Genomic DNA, 16949 nt, shown 5'->3' with positions numbered 1-16949 from the left:
GCTTGCAGTTTGGTTGTTGCCTTGGCTCTCTCCCTTAGTAGATCGCTTAATTTCTCAACTCCTTGCGATTTCCGCTTCCAGTTCCCAATTTGGCACGATAAGTGCTATAGAATTAGGGAAAAAAAGACGAGGTAACGGGCGGCAGTCATCTTGCTTATGGGTTTAAGGGTTATTGCAGGGCTTCATGATGGACGCTCTTTCACATTATTTTATTTCCCACTTCATCTAACCCATATCACGTGTATATGGTTCCGGGCATCTGCCAGCGTCGCGGCGAGCCGTAACTCAAAGAAAGAATGAAGCAAAGGGAAAAGTTAAACGCAATTGGCGTTTTCTCCGGCCACAACTCGTTCCATGAGAGTACAGACCAGCTGAGTAACAGCCGCATCCCTCTCCTGGTCCCAGGATCAGCCTAAACAAAGAAGGTTGAACTAACAAAAGCAACAGCTATGCGCGTGACGGTTGAATAGATGGTGACAACTGAACGCATCTCAAGTTAATCGCGCGGGTGCGGAATCTATGAGACAACTGTCCTTCACATTACAAGAGATGCCGATAACTACCGCCGTGTGAAAGGAGTGAAATAAGCAGCATAATGCTGACCGATGAACAGCTGCCAAGTCTCAACATTGATCTGGCGGCGCTTTAGGAATGTGTGAGGAGTGGTGGCGTGGGTGGGGAGGGGGGGGGGGTATGCCACATGATTTCGGGGGGGGCCCGGGCCCCCCCGGGCCCCCCCCTGGGTACGTGCCTGTAAGGATGAAATTAGTCCTTTGCGTCGTGGACGCGACGGTTGTTATATTTATTTTCATTTAAGCAGTATACCTGGACGCAAATAGACGTTCATGTAGTTTCCATTTGCACTGCGTGCTACTGTTGAACTTGCCGAGACCCATTCTCGTTGAAGAGTTGCCATCACATATGCACACGTGCAACAAACGTCATAGAGCTGCTCCCAATGTCACTGGCCCGTTCCGTTTATAAGTTATTCTGGTTTTCATCTTTTCTGACTGCGCACGACAATAAGTATATAAATTCCAACTGCGATGGTTTTCGGTGATCATTGAGAACGCACATGCGACAGCGGGGCAATTTCATCAAACCTGAAAACGACGGGCGCGTGGCGGGCACTACTCTCTCCCAAACGGACGCGTACGCATTAACACCGCCAGACCAGCGTACCTGGATTGAGTCGACGCGGCGTTCTGCAGACTCGATTGTGACCCATTCAGGCTCTCGCAGGGACTGACTCGAGATGATGGCACGCGGCAAAGTTCCGTCCACGTGTGCGAACCCACACACACACGCGCGCGCGCACACACATCAGGAAAGCTCCAGGTGTCGCACCAGTGTGCCGCTGGCGCCGTTCCCGCCGCAGGCGCGGGAACCGTGCAGCGATGTGCCGGGCTTTCCCGAACACCGCCAGCAGCAGTCGAGTGGCCCCGCGTCTTATTTGGAGCATGCACGGAGAAAAGCGGGGAGGGCGCTAAGGCTCGCGTCCCCGCGGTGTGCCAAGTCTCGTTTTAGAGACCCCGCGCACGAGCACATGAGGCGGTCAACGTGATGTCCCGCGGCGGCCGGATGACTCGCGCGCAGCGGCCGCATAGGGCGCATCGCTTCTCGAAGCCGCCGGCAGGACCGGAGTGAGACGGCTCCACGGCGAAGACGTGTGCGCGCTGCGGTCGCCGCCGCCGTCGCCGCAGCAGCAGCATCTCGGTGCCTACGGTGCAGTGAATTGGCCTGTGTGCGTGTGCAGTGCTGCAGCAGAGAGAGGACTCCGCACGGTAGGGAAGAAACGTGGCCGCGCGCGTGTGTGAGTGCGTGCGGAGCCCATGTTTCGGCGGCCATCCTTCGCTGATCAGTGTGTTGACGCGGGCGACGGCGGCGGCGGTGGCTGAGCCATGACCGTGAGCTACCAGTATGATGTGGCCTCCACTTCGCATGGGGGCTTCATCCGGCTCCTGTTCAAATGGAAAGGCAGCGTCTGGAAGCTCGTCTACACCGAGCTCTTGCTGCTTACGCTTGCCTACGGATTCCTGTCGCTGTTGTACCGACAGGCGCTCAACGAGCCGCAGAAGAGGTATGACCCGCTCCCCTCACAGCACTGTCTTGCGCGGAGCTCGCACGGTTAGGTCGGCTCTCGGGCCTGCACCGACACTCCCCGCGCGCTCTCGATGTAGGTCAGCGCGCTGTGCGCCAAGGCTCGTTCATTCACGCCTATGTCGGCGACGTTACAAGGCGCGGCGAGGTGTGCACGGCGAGAAGACAGATTTGTTCGAGAGGAGCTCTGGAACGGTAGAGCATATTCAACTGCCACCCTCGGTCTTGCTGTGTTTCGTCTGCTGTTAAATCCATTCGTGCATGCCTGCGTCTGGTGGCAGCGTGCATGTGTGTAAAGCTAGTACTTGTGGGCGATAATGTATCCCTCCTGCAATACTGTTTCGAAATCAGTGATACGTGCCATGACAAAGCGGTTGTTTTCTCCTTGCTGCTCGAGGCGCAATACAGTTCCTATACGAAGCGCGCCTGACGGCACCAGCGGCATCGTCTACCCGGGCTACGAAACAGTTTGGTACAATATAGGTGGCTTCGTCTTCACCGCGATATTATCTCTATGGGCAGTGCGTGCACAAAAATAATTCTGTTCATTTGCTGCTATATACGACACTTCCCGACATCAATACGCCTTCCCGCCCGCTTTTTTCATGCCCACATATTCCTCCATGAATGAGCGCTAGATGAATGACACTATAGTGTGCCAGACTAGTAGAAATCTGGTAGATTTCCCCTGGTCAGACAACGAAGCCTGATTATTCAAGCGCAACAGAAATCTGACGGCCTATATTAAAACTTTTCCATATGGTTTGACGAAGAGGGCTTAAAGGCAATGGTGCGAGCTCAATAGCCCAGTAGCTAACGTTACATAACGTCCTAACGTAACGTCGTAACGTAACGCCATAACGTAACGTCATTTCTCAGCGCCGCTGCGCCAGTCTTGGAGCCGCTTCGACCACAGGCACCGCGTTGCAGCTCATATTGAACGCGACTGCACGTCGTCACCGGTTCAGTCCTGGCGAAGCCCTCTGGCAGCAAAGAGGAAGTGTTGTGGGTAGAAACAAAGGAATCTCCTAGCCTCCTTTTTTCGAGGCAGCACCGCGTGCACAACACAGATGGCGAGCATCTGTGGTTGGCGCCTGACGTTTGCTGGAAGAGGTCCCAGGAGTGACTCGTGGTGACATTCGCGTTGACGTTAATAGTACAGTAGGAGGTGCTAGCAGCAAGAGAAGCGTCAGTGATGTAGGCCGGCCTTACATTAGGCAACGTTGACCTCACCAATTGGGCCTATATTCAACACACACATCTACGGGAGAAGTTGTGTCGCGCGCGCAGTGTTCTTACAGTACGAAGCTGCGGCGCGAGGCGCAACCTACGGCATTAATTTCACATGTAGAGCCAAACATTTAAAATGTCATATGAACGGATCAGATTGATAGCACATTGTTCGCATTCGTCCCAAGCAACTCCCAGTATTTTTGTGCACTTGGCTAATTAGTTCAGGTCAATTATGCAGATTAAGGGACCCGTGGCATTGAGTACAATTTGGGGGACGGAAGGGGCCCTATTTTGCGGGGCCAGGTGGGTGCGCGAGCACTGTTGGTGCGCAGTTGAAACAATGTGACACTCTCCAGGTGGTTGAAACCTCCTGTAACACATGTGCACTTTTTACTGAGAGGTCCGTTGCGAGGGATGCAAAGTGCCTCACGTGTGTGACGATAATTTAGGCACGATGATGATGCACGACAATGGCGAATATGGTATGATAATGATGATGGTGGCAAAGTCCAACGACGGCACAATTGCTTCGCGACGTGCGGGTAGCTCTCGCGTCGCGAACCGGGGATCGAATCCTGGGTCGGGACAAATGAAATTATCGCTTCTAAAGAATCCTTCTGGCGAATGAAGCACGGTTATATATAATGAGCATATGATGACGATACCTATCTCAGGTGCCATGAAAGATATACGAGGAACTAACTTATCCCTGCAAAAAATTGCTGTAGGAGCTATAGTAAGCACACGTCTATCAGAAGGGGCACGACTTTATCTATAACAGATGGGTGTTCATAGAGTCGGCTCCTGATGGATCGATAGCGACAGGGAGTGCTGGTGGTGGATGGTGCCCGTAAAGAAACCTAAGGAAGCCTACGCACAAACGTCACGAACGCGTGTTCAGTGCGCATCAACGCAAATTGAATGCGTGTATACGTGAGTGCGTGTTAGTGACGCTTTAGGTTGTTTCGTGGCCTGTGCGCAGTGCCAGCCGAGTTCGTCCTTGCCGATCGAAAAGGTGCCGCAGGTGTACAGATGCCTTTTGCCCAAAGGTGGTCACTGAGCGCGCGCAAGTATACGATAAATACGTTGAATGGACGAAACTGCATTGGCACGTGCAATGCCATGCGACTTGTCGCGCGCTTGGGGCCGTCGGCACGACGCCACGAAGATCAAAGACCGCGGCGGAGGGATCGCTGACAAGCAGCCAAAACCTTCGTAATGGTGAGCAACTTTGAAAGCGGCACGCGCCTTTGCTGAAGGGCTGCAACGCAAGCTTTAGAAGTGAGAGAGAGAGATACAACTTTATTCGTCAGAGTGGGGAGCCAATTCATGGGCTCGTCAGGAAGGCCAGATGGCCGCCAGGCGATGCGCAACGGCGGCCTCTTCGGCTCGCTTCACGGCTCGCAGTTGCACGTCCGGGCTGGGACTTCCTCCCACGATGAAGGTGAAGGAGAGGCCAGGAGATCGGAGGGAGGGCGGTCCTCTTCACGATCCCACAGGATGTGACTTAGTGAAGCTAGCTCGGCGCATAGGTGACAGTACGGACTTACTCTGTCCGGGTAAATGTGCGAGTATACGTAGGAGTTCGGGTATGAATGTGTCTGTAACCTGCGCCAGGTGACTCCCTGACGCTTGTTTAGTTCGCTGTGTGGTGCGGGCCTAGTGTGTTGTGTAAGACGGTAATACTGGGTTATGTCGTGATACGAGTGCAGGACTTCGTTTGAGGTCTCCGGTTCCAGCAGGCCCTCCGCTGGGCTGACGAATCCTCGAGCATGTTGGTGGGCCGCTTCGTTCCCTGGATTCCCCGCGTGAGCCGGGACCCATATCAACTCTATTGAGTGTGGTTCTTCTTTGTTGTGTAGTGACTGTAGGCGCTTTAGTGTGGTCTGTGCCGCTAGTCCTCGCGCAAAGTTTGTTATGGCGCTTTTGAAGTCGCTCATAACTATACAGGCGTCTGTCGAGGCCAGTGCCAACGCCATAGCGGCTTCTTCTGCTTCGGTGGGGGTGGCAGCGCGTGGAGAGCTCGAAGCTGTCTGTCCGTTGAGTCCTGAGCCTGGAACGGCGCAAATGGTGTAGGTGTGGTGTCGATCAGAGTGCTGGGCTGCGTCGACGTACGCCACGGCGGAGTTGGTCCCGTACGTCTTGTGTAGGGTCTGGCCCCTCGCTCTTCTTCTGCCGTCGTGATGCCTAGCGAGTGTGTTTTTGGGCAGCGGTTTGATCACGAACATGCACCTTATGTGTAGCGGGATGTTGGCGGGGTCACTGCCCGCTGAGGACGCTCTGGAGCCCATTCGAGCGAGGATCCAGCGGCCGGTCTTGGTACCTTGGAGACGGTGAATCTGTGATGGGCAGTGTGCTTCAATGAGTACATCGATGGTGTTGTGAACTCCCAGTTGAACAAGTTTCTCAGTGAATATGTGTCTTGGAGGACGTTGTCAAAAGTCTTATGGACGTCCAGAGTTAGTAGACATTTCGTGCTCGAACCACTGTCTGGATGCAGGTGTAATTGAAGGAAGACGCCCTGGTGCTCGAAAACCAAGCATCGTGGGTGGTAGGACATCGTGTTCCTCTGTAAAGATCTGCAAGCGGCAGAGTATCGCATGCTTCATGAGCTTGCCTAGACAGGAGGTGAGTGAAATAGGGCGAATATTCTCTATAGGTTCAGTTTCCTGCCCGGTTTTGGTATGACCACCACCCGCGCGTGTTTCCACTCCGGAGGTAAGCGACTGCAGCGCCAGCACTCGTTCATGCATTCGGTTATTGCTCCAACCGACTTCGGGTCGAGGTTATGCAGCGCCTTGTTCGTAACCCCGTCGGGGCCAGGAGCTGATGTCGTGCCCAGTTTGTGCAGCGCAGCGCAAACCTCTGCCTCCGAAATACCGGCATCCAGCTGTTCATTGGGAGCTCCGACGTATACTATAGTGTGGCATGTGCGTGTCGCTCTGTCTCGAGCTGTTAATGTACCGGCTGGCGAGCTCCTTGAGCAACTCCTTGTCGGTGCCAGGGTATTGGTGTAATAGCTACGTCAGCTCCTTGCGTGCCACCGACTTGGTGTTGCCGGGATGCAGTAGGTATCGCAGCTGGTGCCATGTCTTTTTGCAGCCCAGCTGGCCGTTGAGGCTGTTGCAGATCTGGCCCCACTGCTGACGTTCCAATGTAGAGGTGTGATCCTCTATTTCCAGTTAGAGCTTTGCTATGCGCCGTCGCAGAAGGGACAAGTGGCATCGATCACTTGGGGATTAGGGAACTGGATATTCCCCTCTCTTTCCCCTTCAGTATAGCCTAACATGTCTGATATCTTGCGTTTCCACGTCTTCGTTCTATGCTGACTTCGAGCAAAAGGCGAATAGGATGAAGGCGCACCGCCTCCCGCAAAGTTCCCTAATCAATGATGTAGAGTCGTTCCAAACTTTTGAGGGGGAATGCCAAAGCAGGGGACATGCTGCCACATAGTGCAACCACACTGAGGACAGAAAGAATATGTCGTTTTACTTCCAGATACCGTTCCATTGTTTCTCAAATTTCTTATACAAGACGAGTTTATGGCACCAATGTTGCAAATAACTGGTTTTGTGCTCATAGCTGTGCGATAAAATGGACGTCGAAAGGCATTGATTACCGGTGAATGTGAAGCCATTTGTGTATGGCAGAATGAATGGGGGGATACTGTATGGCTTTCAAAATTCTATAGCTGTCGCGGCCTAGACAGAACCTTTCACAAGACGTTCAGGGAATTCCTTCCGCAGCAGCTTTAAGTTAACAGTATAGGGAGTTCCAGCAAGTACAGACGTGAGCACAAGTAAAAAGAACGGCAAACAACACTACTAAACTCTAATATTTGTTGCGAAGAACTGAACGGAGAAAGGGCCCCAATCGAAAATCGCAGCTATTTATATCCTGCTGTATTTCATGCTGTCAGGATTACATTTTAACATATATATATGGCACCCATGGTCACGATAGATGTAACGAAAATGTTTTGCATGCAGGAAGTTAGGACTCATGTATCAAGTTTTAATACACTTGACGTCGCAACTACGATTGGGCACAAAGCCTGCTCTTTGTTTTGTGTTTAATCTGCATCAACAAAATTCAACATGAGAAGCTAAATAAATCTGTGTCAGTGGCGTGTTCGTGCAGCGGTTGCCGCGGAGAGCCTTGAGTCCTCTCCAGGACACCCGTGGACGATAGTTAGAGAAGCTCTGAAATTGGCGTTTGTTAAAGCCAGGAACCCAGGCTGCACTCTGGCTTGAAAAACGTAGGCTACGAAAAACTTGAGCCAAGTGATACAGTTTTGATACAACTGCATACCGTATAGTGCAGAGGTTGAAGAAGGCTTGTTACACCGAACTCCGCCTATGCTGTGTGTGAGACATCGTTGGTGGTGTGGTTTCTTTGTGTTGGTATCTTTAGTATTTATGGCACAATTCGGTCCAGCATCATGCACACTTCCAAATGAAGCTACTGACATTTGACGAGCACTTTTCTCTTTCCAGTTTTAAATTTGCATTTGTAATAGCTTTAGGGACATTTCTTTGGATTCGTAGCCCCAGGATTTTCGAGTGCCACTGCCCATATTATTCAGTATCCTTCGACCTGCTAGGATCTCTTGCAGTAGCCTACATTTTTCGTGGAACGTCTCGAGCAGACGGGAACGCTGTTCCGCCGGGACTCGGTTTGACTCGAGCACATGACGTTTGCCGTTCCATTTTGCCGTTGTAGCCAAGAGATGGCCAATGAATGTAGTGGTTGCGGTAAGCTCTACGCGAATGAGAACCTGTCTTGAGACCCTTTTTCTTTTTTCATCCACTTTAATTTTCATCAATTTATCGTTTCTTTATTTCGTTTATTAAGCACAAGTAATTTCCCCTATGTTGTCCTTGGTGTCACTGTTTGTTGGCTTCTCATGATACGACTAATAAAAATCGGGCCCCTTGGTTAACCCCCTTTCTTCTCGTTGATTATATAACGAGTGTCTCGAATCCGGCAACATTGATGCCTTCAGGTAGCATATGTGGGTTTATTGACCAGTTGCCTTCACTCAAAAATATCAAGTTCTCGTGACGCCTGCGGCAAAAAGGACGTCCCACGTCCGCCGCCAAGGTCTGTGAGTGGTGGCGCTGGCTAACACTCCCAGGGTTCTACCAGAACACATAAATACCCCAGAAAGGGGATGGGAAAACGACGCCATGATAGCTCAACTGGTAGAGCATCGCACGCGAAATGCGAAGGTTGTGGGTTCGGCTCCCACCTACGGCAAGTTGCTTTTCATCCACTTCAATTTTCATCAATTTATCGTTTCTTTATTTCATTTATTAAGCACAAGTAACTTCCCCTATGTTGTCCTTGGTGTCACTGTTTGTTGGCTTCTCATGATACGACTATCTATATATATATATATATATATATATATATATATATATACCTCTTTTGTAGATCGGACTGTTCCAAGCACTTCATTTATTTTTTGTCCCATGTGAGCCTGTACGGGAGAAATCGGGAAAGGATTTTCACTAATGTTCATCATCATCATCATAAGCCTGGTTACGCCCACTGCAGGGCAAAGGCCTCTCCCATACTTCTCCAACTACCCCGGTCGTGTACTAATTGTGGCCATGTTGTCCCTGCAAACTTCTTAATCTCATCCGCCCACCTAACTTTCTGCCGCCCTCTGCTACGCTTCCCTTCCCTTCGAGTCCAGTGCGTAACCCTGAATGACCATCGGTTATATTCCCTCCTCATTACATGTCCTGCCCATGCCCATTTCGTTTTCTTGATTTCAACTAGGATATCATTAACTCGCGTTTGTTCCCTCACCCAATCTGCTCTTTTCTTATCCCTTAACGTTACACCTATCATTCTTCTTTCCATAGCTCGTTGCGTCGTCTTCAATTTAAGTAGAACCCTTTTCGTAAGCCTCCAGGTTTCTGCCTCGTACGTGAGTACTGGTAAGACACAGCTGTTATATACTTTTCTCTTGAGGGTCAATGGCAACCTGCTGTTCATGATCTGAGAATGCCTCCCAAACGCACCCCAGCCCATTCTTATTCTTCTTATTATTTCAGTCTCATGATCCGGATCCGCAGTCACTACCTGTCCTAAGTAGATATATTCCCTTACCACTTCCAGTGCCTCGCTACCTATCGTAAACTGCTGTTCTCTTCCGAGACTGTTAAACATTACTTTAGTTTTCTGCAGATTAATTTTTAGACCCACCCTTCGGCTTTGCCTCTCCAGGTCAGTGAGCATGCATTGCAGTTGGTCCCCTGAGTTACTAAGCAAGACAATATCATCAGCGAATCGCAAGTTACTAAGGTATTCTCCATTAACTTTTATCCCCAATTCTTCCCAATCCAGGTCTCTGAATACCTCCTGTAAACACGCTGTGAATAGCATTGGAGAGATCGTATCTCCCTGCCTGACGCCTATCTGTATTGGGATTTTGTTGCTTTCTTTACGGAGGACTACGGTGGCTGTGGAGCCGCTATATATATCTTTCAGTATTTTTGCATACGGCTCGTCTACACCCTGATTCCGCAATGCCTCCATGACTGCTGAGGTTTCGACAGAATCAAACGCTTTCTCGTAATCAATGAAAACTATATATAAGGGTTGGTTATATTCCGCACATTTTTCTACCACCTGATTGATAGTGTGAATATGGTCTATTGTTGAGTAGCCTTTACGGAATCCTGCCTGGTCCTTTGGTTGACGGAAGTCTAAGGTGTTCCTGATTCTATTTGCAATTACCTTAGTAAATACTTTGTGGGCAACGGACAGTAAGCTGATCGGTCTATAATTTTTCAAGTCTTTGGCGTCCCCTTTCTTATGGATTAAGATTATGTTAGTGTTCTTCCAAGATTCCGGTACGCTCGAAGTCATGAGGCATTGCGTATACAGGGTGGCCAGTTTTTCCAGAACAATCTGCCCAACATCCCACCACTGCCCACCACTAATGTTATATATTCGTTTCTACGATAGAGTTCCATTCTGTGTTAGATATACTTAATGTGTTTATGGTCCTTTCTTTGAGGTATGAAGTGGCAATGTGCACTAATTTCAGATCACATTATAACTCTGTGCAATCAGCACTTTTTGTTAACACTAGTTAATTCTAATACGTTTGAATAATCTTATAGAATGTGCACTAATCTATTCGTTTTCTTTTCCTATACGCTGACTGTTGTGCTTTCATGAAGTGTCTTCAGGCACGACCCTGAACAAATCCTTGTAAATTAAGTTGTGCATCGGAGTGTGTGTGTATATATATATATATATATATATATATATATATATATATATATATATTGAGGACCTTAACAAAGAGAGAAAGAAGACAAAGATAATCATAAATAGCCGGGCAAGGGAACAAGAGTTCAGGATAGCCAGTCAGCCTCTAAAGTCTGTGAAGGAGTACGTTTACCTAGGTCAATTAATCACAAGGAACCCTGATCATCAGAAGTAACTTCATAGAAGAAGAAAAATGGATTGGATCGCATACGGCAGACATTGTCAGCTCCTGCCTGGAAGCTTATCATTATCATTGAAAAGGAAGGTGTACAATTAGTGCATTTTATCGGTGCTGACATATGGGGCAGAGACTAAGAGAGTGACAAAGAAGCTCGAGAACAAGTTAAGGACCGCGGAAAGAGCGGTGGAACGAAGAGTGCTAGGCATGGCATTAAGAGACAGAAAGAGAGCGGCTTGGATCAGAGAGCAAACGGGTGTATCCTGTAGTTTGGCGTGATCACATAAAGAGTCGCATTGAGAGCTTTGTCAAGTTAAACGTGCGCCATGAAATTTTATTGCTTGTCTTGAATCACTGCCGTCGCACAGTACCCAAGATTTTTCTTGCAAAATTGAGAGGTTGCACATAGTGAAATGGTGGCTGCATCATTGGAGTCAATTGCCATACTGTGTTTCGGCATGAGTAGCCTCCTTGAATTGAGTATCATACATCAGTGTCAAACACATGGATTATTGCTAACATCAATAATTTTTATATTGTTAGACTAACCTGAACCAATGGGAAATCGTATCGCAATATTTCTTTACTGGGCTATTTCTTGTCAGCAAGCAAATAGACTACTGGTTTTCCCTATAATAATTTCTTACATTAACGGACTGATAGTTGTCGGCAATACTACAGGCAATTTTTTCTATCAAATTTTTCACTAGGGCAGTGTTGCTTTGGGCGGTTAAACCATATAGTTTGATTAGGTTTCCAAGAAGCCACTGCTTCAGGCTTTGCAGTACGTCGTCATATTTGTGAGAAAAAACAATCGAAGCTTGTATTCGTCCCTTCTTTCATTCTCTTCTATAAATTACGTTCACAGAGTGTGTGTGTGTATGTATATATATATATATATATATATATATATATATATATATATATATATATATATATATATATATATATATATATATATATATATATATATATATATATATATATAGTCATATAATGAGAAGCCAACAAACACTGACACCAAGTACAACATAGGGTAAATTGCATGTACTTAATAAATGAAATAAAGTAACGATAAATTAATGGAAATTAAAGTGGATGAAAAAACAACTTGCCGCAGGTGGGAACCGAACCCACAACCTTCGCATGTCGCGTGCGATGCTCTACCAATTGAGCTACCGCGGCGGCGTTTCCCCATCCACTTTCTTGGGTATTTATGTGTACTAGTAGAACCCTGGGAGTGTTAGCCAGCGCCCCCACTCACAGACCTTGGCGGCGGACGTGGAACGTCTTTTTTTGCCGCAGGCGTCACGAGAACGTGATCTTTTTCGGGTGAAGGCAACTGGTCAATAAACCCACATATGCTACCTGAAGGCATCAATGTTGCCGGATTCGAGGCCCTCGTTATGTAATAAACGAGAAGAAAGGGGGTTAACCGAGGGACCCGATATTTATTAGTCATATAATGAGAAGCCAACAAACACTGACACCAAGTACAACATAGGGTAAATTGCATGTACTTAATAAATGAAATAAAGTAACGATAAATTAATGGAAATTAAAGTGGATGAAAAAACAACTTGCCGCAGGTGGGAACCGAACCCACAACCTTCGCATGTCGCGTGCGATGCTCTACCAATTGAGCTACCGCGGCGGCGTTTCCCCATCCACTTTCTTGGGTATTTATGTGTACTAGTAGAACCCTGGGAGTGTTAGCCAGCGCCCCCACTCACAGACCTTGGCGGCGGACGTGGAACGTCTTTTTTTGCCGCAGGCGTCACGAGAACGTTTTCATCCACTTTAATTTCCATTAATTTATCGTTACTTTATTTCATTTATTAAGTACATGCAATTTACCCTATGTTGTACTTGGTGTCAGTGTTTGTTGGCTTCTCATTATATGACTAATAAATATCGGGTCCCTCGGTTAACCCCCTTTCTTCTCGTTTATTACATAACGAGGGCCTCGAATCCGGCAACATTGATGCCTTCAGGTAGCATATGTGGGTTTATTGACCAGTTGCCTTCACCCGAAAAAGATCACGTTCTCGTGACGCCTGCGGCAAAAAAAGACGTTCCACGTCCGCCGCCAAGGTCTGTGAGTGGGGGCGCTGGCTAACACTCCCAGGGTTCTACTAGTACACATAAATACCCAAGAAAGTGGATGGGGAAACGCCGCCGCGGTAGCTCAATTGGTAGAGCATCGCACGCGACATGCGAAGGTTGTGGGTTCGGTTCCCACCTGCGGCAAGTTGTTTTTTCATCCACTTTAATTTCCATTAATTTATCGTTACTTTATTTCATTTATTAAGTACATGCAATTTACCCTATGTTGTACTTGGTGTCAGTGTTTGTTGGCTTCTCATTATATGACTAATAAATATCGGGTCCCTCGGTTAACCCCCTTTCTTCTCGTTTATTACATAACGAGGGCCTCGAATCCGGCAACATTGATGCCTTCAGGTAGCATATGTGGGTTTATTGACCAGTTGCCTTCACCCGAAAAAGATCACGTTCTCGTGACGCCTGCGGCAAAAAAAGACGTTCCACGTCCGCCGCCAAGGTCTGTGAGTGGGGGCGCTGGCTAACACTCCCAGGGTTCTACTAGTACACATAAATACCCAAGAAAGTGGATGGGGAAACGCCGCCGCGGTAGCTCAATTGGTAGAGCATCGCACGCGACATGCGAAGGTTGTGGGTTCGGTTCCCACCTGCGGCAAGTTGTTTTTTCATCCACTTTAATTTCCATTAATTTATCGTTACTTTATTTCATTTATTAAGTACATGCAATTTACCCTATGTTGTACTTGGTGTCAGTGTTTGTTGGCTTCTCATTATATGACTAATAAATATCGGGTCCCTCGGTTAACCCCCTTTCTTCTCGTTTATTACATAACGAGGGCCTCGAATCCGGCAACATTGATGCCTTCAGGTAGCATATGTGGGTTTATTGACCAGTTGCCTTCACCCGAAAATGATCACGTTCTCGTGACGCCTGCGGCAAAAAAAGACGTTCCACGTCCGCCGCCAAGGTCTGTGAGTGGGGGCGCTGGCTAACACTCCCAGGGTTCTACTAGTACACATAAATACCCAAGAAAGTGGATGGGGAAACGCCGCCGCGGTAGCTCAATTGGTAGAGCATCGCACGCGACATGCGAAGGTTGTGGGTTCGGTTCCCACCTGCGGCAAGTTGTTTTTTCATCCACTTTAATTTCCATTAATTTATCGTTACTTTATTTCATTTATTAAGTACATGCAATTTACCCTATGTTGTACTTGGTGTCAGTGTTTGTTGGCTTCTCATTATATGACTAATAAATATCGGGTCCCTCGGTTAACCCCCTTTCTTCTCGTTTATTACATAACGAGGGCCTCGAATCCGGCAACATTGATGCCTTCAGGTAGCATATGTGGGTTTATTGACCAGTTGCCTTCACCCGAAAAAGATCACGTTCTCGTGACGCCTGCGGCAAAAAAAGACGTTCCACGTCCGCCGCCAAGGTCTGTGAGTGGGGGCGCTGGCTAACACTCCCAGGGTTCTACTAGTACACATAAATACCCAAGAAAGTGGATGGGGAAACGCCGCCGCGGTAGCTCAATTGGTAGAGCATCGCACGCGACATGCGAAGGTTGTGGGTTCGGTTCCCACCTGCGGCAAGTTGTTTTTTCATCCACTTTAATTTCCATTAATTTATCGTTACTTTATTTCATTTATTAAGTACATGCAATTTACCCTATGTTGTACTTGGTGTCAGTGTTTGTTGGCTTCTCATTATATGACTAATAAATATCGGGTCCCTCGGTTAACCCCCTTTCTTCTCGTTTATTACATAACGAGGGCCTCGAATCCGGCAACATTGATGCCTTCAGGTAGCATATGTGGGTTTATTGACCAGTTGCCTTCACCCGAAAATGATCACGTTCTCGTGACGCCTGCGGCAAAAAAAGACGTTCCACGTCCGCCGCCAAGGTCTGTGAGTGGGGGCGCTGGCTAACACTCCCAGGGTTCTACTAGTACACATAAATACCCAAGAAAGTGGATGGGGAAACGCCGCCGCGGTAGCTCAATTGGTAGAGCATCGCACGCGACATGCGAAGGTTGTGGGTTCGGTTCCCACCTGCGGCAAGTTGTTTTTTCATCCACTTTAATTTCCATTAATTTATCGTTACTTTATTTCATTTATTAAGTACATGCAATTTACCCTATGTTGTACTTGGTGTCAGTGTTTGTTGGCTTCTCATTATATGACTAATAAATATCGGGTCCCTCGGTTAACCCCCTTTCTTCTCGTTTATTACATAACGAGGGCCTCGAATCCGGCAACATTGATGCCTTCAGGTAGCATATGTGGGTTTATTGACCAGTTGCCTTCACCCGAAAATGATCACGTTCTCGTGACGCCTGCGGCAAAAAAAGACGTTCCACGTCCGCCGCCAAGGTCTGTGAGTGGGGGCGCTGGCTAACACTCCCAGGGTTCTACTAGTACACATAAATACCCAAGAAAGTGGATGGGGAAACGCCGCCGCGGTAGCTCAATTGGTAGAGCATCGCACGCGACATGCGAAGGTTGTGGGTTCGGTTCCCACCTGCGGCAAGTTGTTTTTTCATCCACTTTAATTTCCATTAATTTATCGTTACTTTATTTCATTTATTAAGTACATGCAATTTACCCTATGTTGTACTTGGTGTCAGTGTTTGTTGGCTTCTCATTATATGACTAATAAATATCGGGTCCCTCGGTTAACCCCCTTTCTTCTCGTTTATTACATAACGAGGGCCTCGAATCCGGCAACATTGATGCCTTCAGGTAGCATATGTGGGTTTATTGACCAGTTGCCTTCACCCGAAAATGATCACGTTCTCGTGACGCCTGCGGCAAAAAAAGACGTTCCACGTCCGCCGCCAAGGTCTGTGAGTGGGGGCGCTGGCTAACACTCCCAGGGTTCTACTAGTACACATAAATACCCAAGAAAGTGGATGGGGAAACGCCGCCGCGGTAGCTCAATTGGTAGAGCATCGCACGCGACATGCGAAGGTTGTGGGTTCGGTTCCCACCTGCGGCAAGTTGTTTTTTCATCCACTTTAATTTCCATTAATTTATCGTTACTTTATTTCATTTATTAAGTACATGCAATTTACCCTATGTTGTACTTGGTGTCAGTGTTTGTTGGCTTCTCATTATATGACTAATAAATATCGGGTCCCTCGGTTAACCCCCTTTCTTCTCGTTTATTACATAACGAGGGCCTCGAATCCGGCAACATTGATGCCTTCAGGTAGCATATGTGGGTTTATTGACCAGTTGCCTTCACCCGAAAAAGATCACGTTCTCGTGACGCCTGCGGCAAAAAAAGACGTTCCACGTCCGCCGCCAAGGTCTGTGAGTGGGGGCGCTGGCTAACACTCCCAGGGTTCTACTAGTACACATAAATACCCAAGAAAGTGGATGGGGAAACGCCGCCGCGGTAGCTCAATTGGTAGAGCATCGCACGCGACATGCGAAGGTTGTGGGTTCGGTTCCCACCTGCGGCAAGTTGTTTTTTCATCCACTTTAATTTCCATTAATTTATCGTTACTTTATTTCATTTATTAAGTACATGCAATTTACCCTATGTTGTACTTGGTGTCAGTGTTTGTTGGCTTCTCATTATATGACTAATAAATATCGGGTCCCTCGGTTAACCCCCTTTCTTCTCGTTTATTACATAACGAGGGCCTCGAATCCGGCAACATTGATGCCTTCAGGTAGCATATGTGGGTTTATTGACCAGTTGCCTTCACCCGAAAATGATCACGTTCTCGTGACGCCTGCGGCAAAAAAAGACGTTCCACGTCCGCCGCCAAGGTCTGTGAGTGGGGGCGCTGGCTAACACTCCCAGGGTTCTACTAGTACACATAAATACCCAAGAAAGTGGATGGGGAAACGCCGCCGCGGTAGCTCAATTGGTAGAGCATCGCACGCGACATGCGAAGGTTGTGGGTTCGGTTCCCACCTGCGGCAAGTTGTTTTTTCATCCACTTTAATTTCCATTAATTTATCGTTACTTTATTTCATTTATTAAGTACATGCAATTTACCCTATGTTGTACTTGGTGTCAGTGTTTGTTGGCTTCTCATTATATGACTAATAAATATCGGGTCCCTCGG

General features: G+C 47.9%; 1 protein-coding gene and 1 long non-coding RNA gene across 2 annotated transcripts in view; one reads left to right on the top strand and one right to left on the bottom strand.

Annotated features, from left to right (window-relative positions):
- The window catches only part of LOC135919418 (uncharacterized), a 29893-nt gene extending 28514 nt beyond the window's left edge, over window positions 1-1379 (bottom strand). Inside the window, exon 1 of the long non-coding RNA XR_010569956.1 lies at window positions 1183-1379. This is a non-coding gene — a long non-coding RNA (uncharacterized lncRNA). The remainder of the gene's footprint in view (window positions 1-1182) is intronic.
- Window positions 1380-1627: 248 nt separating this feature from the next.
- LOC135919410 (uncharacterized) overlaps window positions 1628-16949 on the top strand; it is a 38802-nt gene continuing 23480 nt past the window's right edge. The window contains exon 1 of the mRNA XM_070531638.1: window positions 1628-2080. Within this exon, the coding sequence (XP_070387739.1) occupies window positions 1902-2080 (179 nt within the window). The 5' untranslated portion in view covers window positions 1628-1901. The remainder of the gene's footprint in view (window positions 2081-16949) is intronic.

The sequence above is a fragment of the Dermacentor albipictus genome, chromosome 1 (genome assembly GCF_038994185.2).
Source record: "Dermacentor albipictus isolate Rhodes 1998 colony chromosome 1, USDA_Dalb.pri_finalv2, whole genome shotgun sequence".
NCBI classification, from domain to species: domain Eukaryota; kingdom Metazoa; phylum Arthropoda; class Arachnida; order Ixodida; family Ixodidae; genus Dermacentor; species Dermacentor albipictus.
The sequence above is the reverse complement of the archived record's forward strand: the minus strand, read 5'-3'. Positions and strand labels throughout refer to the sequence as shown.